At 51.3% G+C, this 7,976-nt stretch overlaps 1 protein-coding gene across 1 annotated transcript; it reads left to right on the top strand.

Annotated features, from left to right (window-relative positions):
- The first annotated feature begins 245 nt into the window (after window positions 1–245).
- Window positions 246–5,718, top strand: LOC132646066 (protein SPATA31F1-2-like). The gene is made up of 4 exons (XM_060378334.1): window positions 246–389; window positions 879–924; window positions 1,374–1,434; window positions 2,100–5,718. The coding sequence occupies exons 1-4, from the start codon at window positions 246–248 to the stop codon at window positions 5,716–5,718; spliced, it is 3,870 nt and encodes a 1,289-aa protein (XP_060234317.1).
- Window positions 5,719–7,976: the final 2,258 nt, after the last annotated feature.

Raw genomic sequence — 7,976 nt, 5'->3', positions numbered from 1 at the left:
GAACAGGCACAGATTGTGGACCGAGGGCACATAACCATTAAAGAGAAACACACTCCCTCTCCCTGAATTACCACAGAAGCTTCTTGTACGGAATAGAGGTCTTTGTGATGCAGTATGGTGGCCTGATTCTATTCTCTGTGAGGTGGACACAGCAAGGCTCAGCCCTGGGAGATATTAGGCACTAGGACTCGGAGTGTCCTAGAAGTAGGGATGGCTGGTTACCTCATGCTGATGAGGTTTGGGCCATGTTGAACTCTACGTTCTTTCTGTGGGATAGTAACTATTCCATATATGTCTATTTCTACATCTTCAGTGTTATCCTGATTATCTGGCAAGTGCAACAGAATTACTGCAGATTGAAGTGCCAGCACAAAAGGAGCTGCTGCCGGGTAGGGAGGCCTGTGGTCCCCACTGAGCCGCTGGGTAGGGGTCCCCACTGAGCCGCTGGGTAGGGAGGCCTGTGAAAACCAAAAACTTTTGCATTGGTTGGAGTAGGTCATATGATCTCAGATCTCCCAGCAGAGGAGAAGTTCGTAGTTTGGCTTGTTGTGCATTTACATGCGGAAGGCATTTTATATTAGAGCACATCCTATAATGTGCCAGATTCTTGCTTCTGTCTTGCCCACAGTCTCCAGTAGAATGCCACTTGGTAGCTGGATAGGAAATAGAGTTCAGATCAGTTTCAAAGAAAACCGGAAGGATATAAAGAAGGGAAAGTCTGGTGAAAAGGAGGTGGAACATGGCAAAAGACAATGGGGAGGCAGTGTAAGAATTACACATAGATAATGAAAGGAAAAGGAACAGCTGATCTGTATCAAATCATGGACATGAAAAAGAGAACAGTTCCAGCTTCACATTCTAACATTTTTCTCTTTAAGCGTCACCGAAAAGTCAGGCAAAGGGCTAGAGATGCAGCGACAAGAGGTAAAGTCCAATGTCCCCTGCCCCAACCCTGGGGAGAGCTCGCCATGGTCTCTCTCCTCTGTGACCCCACCCAGGGCCAAGGGCTCTAACGTCTGAGGCTCTAGAGCCACTAACTGGTGACATTTACAAATGACTGCTCTGGATGGGAAATCAGAAAGTAAGAATGTTCAAAGATTACTCCCCTGACAAAAAAGAATTGAGGAATTAAGATGTCCTTAACTGTTTACTAGGTTTATGGCCCTATGAAATAATTTCATCTGTAGGTTTATCAATAAAATAAGCATGCCATTAATTATCCCTACAGGAGACAGTGTATTCATAGTGGTGCTATGCAAAAACACATGTCCCAGAGCACCGAGTCTAAGTGCTAAGCTCCCTCCTGCTGAGCTAAGGATTTACTGTTCAGATTCCTATAGGACAGATAACACTGTGTCCTGATTCCTCCTCAGCCAGGAGACTTTCCAAGGAAGAAGCTGAGAAGCCATGGGAGCTGCTCTCTATCATGAAAAGGTGACCTCTTGATCTGGGTGGTGTGAACTGTGGTGATTTCTTGGCCTGGTCTGGGCAGGGTGAGGGCAGGGCTAGCTGGTGGAAGGAGGAGCACCGTGGAACAGCTTCTCCAGCTGAGGGGCGCCAGGGCACAGAGGGTCAGGCCTCAGCAGGGAAGAGCCATCCCACTCCCAGTCTGTATGTGAGGGTCTCAGCAGCTCTGCATTCCAGGCCAGGCTAACGCAAACTTCCTGAAGGCAGACATCGCTGGAGCTGCACCCAGACACTAGTTGTCAAGGGAGTGGATTTCGCACAAAGAAGTCACCGTGGCACACTGTGTCCAGCTGTTCCCTCTCAAGGGCAGAGCCCTGGGTCTGGTTGGACCCTGCTGCTATTATTGCCTCCTGTCTGTCCTCGGGGTGGGGGAGAGTGGCTGGGATACTGTCACCCCACCATCTTATCTCTACTTAGTTTCTAGAGAGCATGAATGATTCCCAAGGGTTTCTGGGTACAGCAGCGGGGACACCCCATACTTTGAATGGTTCCCATGAGGACCTCGTTTCCCACAGTGTAGGCTCTGAACTTGTGGGACTGGAGGAAAGACACAGCAATCCCCAGACACACTCTCCCGTGGAGGCAGATACCACACCATCATTAACTAACGGTTGCCATCTTTCTCTCCCTAGCCAAAGCTGGCTCCCTGGTGAGGAAAATGTGCGGCAGTTCCTGTGTGTAGATCCCTGCTGCCAAATCTGTGATGCTGCAACTCTAGAGATTCAGCAGTTGCTGGAGAGTGAGAAAAGCCAGCTGTCCCCTGCTTTACTGGGACTGCCACGGAGGTCTTCCTGTCTGGAGATGTTGCCCATATCCAGTGTGTCTTTTGAACAGAACATGAAGCTTTACTCTGGGCACTCCAGACAGCTTCCACTGGCATCTGGAACTGAACCAGTAACACAACTAACAGAGCACTTAACTAACGCAGGTGGAGGCCAGCAATGCTGGGCTGATCACCGCCAGCTAGGACAGGAATTTCATCTGGCAGACATGCCCATGGTCTCAGAGTCTGTGGCTTCCTCAAGGCTCGAGGGGCCTGTGGTTTTAGTGAGTGAGGACGAGACAATGCACAGCAATCTAAACTGTGCCTACCAGATCCAGGACCATCATGCATTGAATTCACAGCTTCCTTTTCAAACCCTGAGCCCAGGGGTTACTCATGTCACACATCCTGTGGCCTTGTCTATTGTTACCACTATCCCCCGGCCATTCCTCAGTCCTGAAGTGTTAAGGTTTCTTGAGCTACATGTGAAAAAATTGATGCATTTCCAAAGGTGGGGGCTCCCCAGACGCGTAGAAGAGTCCCTCAGGCAGCTTATGCCAGACCCGCCAACGTATCTCCAGGCAGACTATAAACATCCGGCTTCCTTGATCCTGGATAATGCTTCTCAAGGCTCTATTCACAGGTTTGGGAGTATTTCCCAGCAGACCTGGTACTCATGTATGGGCAGACAACCTACCCAGACCTTTTGGGTTTCTGAGTGGTCCAAGGTGGACGCAGAACAAACCCAATACCCTGTGGAAAAGCCCTTACTCACTCTTAACCATGACATTCTACGTGACCTCTGTCTACTGCCTGGGGGACAGGCTCATGACTCCAGGAACAATCTTCAGAAGAAATTCATTCAGTTATTCTGCGGCCTCCCTTCTATGCACAGTGAGTCCTTGGTCTCCACCTTGTTAGGCACTCAGGGTTTCTCCGAGGACACATTAAAACCCTCCTGCAAAGATCCCCATCTCCTGAAGGAGTCCCCACCCTTCCCCTTGCTGACCCACACTCCACCTACGGCAGCCCCGGTCCCTTCATCAAGTTCTACAAATGAGTCTCTGTCTGAGCAGCAAGGAGCTCAGGTGGGCGTCCCATTTCTGACCCTGGCTGAATGTAAAACCTTGGAATGGCACCTTCTCCAACGACAGCTTCAGCTTCAGTGGGGCCCAGCAGCTGCCAGCCCTGGGTTTCCGGATGTGCGGAGCCACATACACTATAAGCCCTGCAATAAATCCAAGCCACGCGAGACTTTAAAAGCCTCCTGGCCAGCAAAGTCCTTCTCAGTCCTCACCAGGGACCTTTTCTTCCTCCCAGAGCATGCGCGCAGGCTGCTGGAATTCCATCTCCAGAAGCAGCTGATTTACCTGCGCTGGGGACTGCCTCAGAGGATCCAACAATCCATTCACCTGCTCCTCTCCTCCACCGACCAGCTGTCCTGCAGCAGCATCCCAGGGGACCCAAAGGCTGATGGCTCTGGTGACAGGTTGTCACCCAGGATGGGCAAAGGGTCAATCCACATGCCGCACTTGTTTGTCCAGGCAAAGGCCATGTTGAAGAGCCATGTGGATGCCAAGTGCGGGCAGATCCACGAGGGCAAGGTCCCAGCCTGTGTCCAGAGCTCCTGGGAAAGGATGATTCCCAGGAGTGGAGCAGCGAGGACTTCCTTACCACACACTCTCCAAGGCCGGCCCCTGGATCTAGGGGCAGAAAACAGCCCTGACCTACATCACCAAGCTGTTCCCTGGAAACCAATGGACCTTGAGGAGGAGAGGCAGGCCTTACCCGGTGCCCTCGTTGAACACTGTAAGCGGCCCCAGACGCTATCCAAGGAAACCATTAAGAAACTGGAGACAACTTTGCGACATAAGTACCTGGCCTTCCTGTCAGGCCTGCCTGCCATTTACTGTGTGGCCCCTTCTAAAGCAGCATCTGCTGATCAGCCTGCAGTTGCTGAGCTGATGCCCTGGCCTGTCCAAAGCCCACAGGAACACCTACCTCAGACGACCCTGTTTGAAGACCCACGTCCAAGTGTGCCTGAGCCCTGCACTCAGGACAGTGAGGCCTCTGCCAACACTGCAGAAGAGTTGCAGCCTGAAGTACAGGTGGAAGGAAGGACAGAGAAGATACCTCTGGAGAGCCAGCCTGCCCTGGAGAGCCCCTGCTCCTTAAACACAGAGATCTTAGAGAGATTGAATTTCCACCTGAAAAAAAAGGTCCTGGAGATAAAGTTGGGAATTCCTCTAACAGCAAGCGAGTGCGAAGAGTCATCTGCAGCAAGCCCAGAGGGCGGAGCCATCCAGGAGCCCCATGGGAGTCTAAGCATCCCAGAAAGCACAGTGCTACAGGAACAGCCCACCTCATGTGACTCTCCTCCAGCCCCAGATGCAAACAGGGCCCACCTTAAAAAACAGCCAGCTGCTGCATGCCAGGAGCAAAGGCAGCCTAGTTCCAAAGCAGTGCCCCATGGTTCTGCTGCTGAGGGATCCACGGCCTCACAGGTCTGCAGGAATATGATCAAGGCCCAAGTTCAGATGGGGACCTCTGGGGAAGAGACCAGCCCAGAGGAACCCTTTAGCCCTGAGCCCCAAAGGCCTGTCAAGAGCAAGTACTCATCCCATGCCCCCACAGTGACAGAGAAGAGGGAAGAACCAGGGAAACCCAAGGCAGTGGGGGACCTTGGAAAAGGGGACCCAGGTCTCGGGCTTTCCCCAGCCAGTGAGAAAGCACAGCAGGATGGACATGCGCAGCCAGAGTTGCAGCACAGGACAGCCCAAGGCTGCTCGCAACAGGGTCAGAGCTTGCGTCTGGAGGACATCCATCCGTCCAGCCCCCAGCAGCCCCCTGAGCTGGAGTTCCCAGATCCACCTCCAGAAGTCCTTATGGAGGCAGAATCTGAGCACAACATGCAAGGCAGTCAAATGGAGGCAAGCGCCATCCCGGAACCTGCAAGGATGGCTGGGCACCCCCAGCCTGTGTTCTCCCAGGCCTTCCAGGACAGGCCTTTCCACCGCCCACTAATCCAGGGAAAGCGTTTTCAGGGCCAAACCCGGCAAGGTCACGGTTCGCCAGGGCGGATGATGCCAGCGTCTGCTTACGTTGGTCCCAGCCTTCTTCCAGAGGCTAGCTTGAAAAATAAGATGAAATCCTTTCTTCAGTCTATTAGCCCCAAGATAAGAGGCAAAACTCACACAGAACCATCCATGGTCTCTAGGCCTGGAAAAGTGGCCAAAACCAAAGAAAATGTTGAAAAGGCTCTGCCTCAAGCCAAAAGCCCCAGCAAGAAAACTAAGACAGAGGACTCCAGAGGGCCCAAGGGCCAATCTGGGTCCTCGGAGAAGTCAGTGATCGCGTCCTTCTTAACCGCTCCCCATATTCTAGACAGTAAGCTCTGGCCACACTCCCGACGGCTTGGCCAGCCCCACCACTGTCCCCGACACTGCCCTAAACTGGCTTATGCCACTCAACACAGAAACCCACCCTAGGTCCCAGGGTTCACCTCAGAAATGTTCTTCTGCTAATGGAGACCAGTCGGGGCGATGGCAGCCTCTAGGCCCCCCTCCTCTGTACTGTTTAAGGAGCCCTATTGTTGTCATTTTCTTTAAGGTGGATTAAAGAGCCACCCAAAATATCCTCTGTCCCTATAAACAGAGATATCTGTCTTTTCTAGTCTCTGTTGTGCATTATTATGGGATGTAATGAAGGAAGCGATGACGTCTGCCCCATCCAGGAGACGAAGGTTAGCCCCAAATGCTCAGGGCTTATTTTAGAGAAGTTCCATTAGTACACCTTTCTTAAAGGCTTGTTTTTGAGTTTACCAATAGAAAGTAGCTAAAAAGGAAATGCACATAGTATATTTGACAAATATCACAACTGGGTTGTAGACTCTTCGTGTTCAGCCCACTGCTGTTGGGAATATCCTTCTGAGGCCCTAATCTGGAGGCCTACTACAGCTCCTTTGCCTGGTTCTTGTGAGGCCTAGGTGTATTCTGGAAGGAGGATCCAAGGAAGAGGGGAGCATATAAAGGGAGTGTTATGATATATTTAAAAATATGGCATGCATATGACAAATTTAATGTGAAATATTTATTCTGGGGAAGGGAAGCAGAAGAGAGTGAACCATGAGGGCATGGAGACACACACACACACACACAGGCAGAGAGACAGAGACAGAATCAGACAGAGACAGAGATGGGGGGTGGGGGGCTCCCCTGACAGAGAATGGGGAGAAAGACGAAAACAGTGAAGTCAAGAGAGCAAGAGAGAGGATCCCAGGCCCCTGTGGACAGCGACCAACAATGACCGCATAGGTGCCTGAGCAACCTGAGAGTGAGCTACCACATCAAGATTTATGAACTAACAGGGAGCTCTTGTACTTGGGACACAGCTGCTGTGTTTCTAGTTAGTACATGAGGATCATAAGGTTTCTCTTAGCACTAAAACAAACCTGAGCAGGGGCTAGCCCAAGGCCCAGCTGTGCGGGGACAGGTGTGAGGCCACTCAAAGGAATGAATGGATAATTAAAGTTCCTTGTCTACGATCCACAGCATCAGAAGTTATGTAAACATATTTGAGCCCATTAAGGTGAATAGTTTGTACCGGCCTTACTGCCATGTTAGGCCTACATCTCTCTCTCTCTCTCTCTCTCTCTCTCTCTCTCTCTCACACACACACACACACACACACACACCTTTTTTACCTCACCCTCTCCACTACCACTCTTACTTTCCCAATATAATTTCATTTTAATTTATTTTTTTAAAGCTGTGTGTGGACGCATGTGCATCTACACGCCAGAAGAGGGCATCAGAATCCACTGGGCTACAGTTATAGACAGTTGTGACCTGCCAAGCAGGTGCTGGGAATTAAATCCAACTGGTCCTCCTAATGGCCGAGCCATCTCTCCAGCCCTTAATTTTATGCATATGGATGTCTTTTTGCATGTCTGTGCACTGCATGTGTACATGGGCACACAAAGGCCAGAAAAGGGCATCAGATCCTGCAGAGAGCAGAACTGGTAGGCTGTGAGGTAGTCAGCAATTAGGATGTCACATGAGAATTGTCTTTTCGAAAAAGCTGTCCACACAGTACCAGGTTAACAGAAGCGCTAAGCGGGTCTCACCGAGTGGGGAACAGCTGGGCAGACACCTGCTTCAGGGTTCCAGTCAGGGGCTTCAGGAGCTTGGTGTCTCACCTGCATCCACCACCAACCTCCATCCATCCAACCCTCCAGCTGTGGCAGGCCAGGAGGATGGCACTTGTGGAGGTGCCAGAAGGTTCTTGGGAGCTTTCAGCCAGATGCTCACAGGCAGGCACGCATGTGCTCCATGAGTGCTGACACTCGCCAAAGCCAGGGCCGCACAGGCAGCCTCAGAGTTGCCTTGCCGGTGGGTGTCAGTGCTGAGGCTCGAGATGCTGTCTTGGGAGCACAGCACTGCAGTCCCAGGGACCACCCCAAAGTTCAATTTCTTGGCTTCAGTTCACTGGGCCTTCGCTTTGCACTATCGGGGCGCACAGCTTAGTCTGTGTTACTAACACAGCAATGCCAATTTGGGGTTAGTTCCTTAGCTCTGCCTTGGGCTTAGCTCCTATCTGGACTTCTTTGTGGCCGGCTCCTGTCTTGCAGACAGACTATTCTATCTCATAAACTGGTTTTCAAGTTACTGGTTTTTGATTATGTTCCTAAGAGATCCTCTGGAGCCAGAATTACAGAAAGTTGGGCGTAGATGTGCAGGTGCTGGGA

Source organism: Meriones unguiculatus, chromosome 1 (genome assembly GCF_030254825.1).
Source record: "Meriones unguiculatus strain TT.TT164.6M chromosome 1, Bangor_MerUng_6.1, whole genome shotgun sequence".
Classification (NCBI taxonomy): Eukaryota; Metazoa; Chordata; class Mammalia; order Rodentia; family Muridae; genus Meriones; species Meriones unguiculatus.
This window is presented reverse-complemented; position numbering and strand designations above follow the sequence as displayed.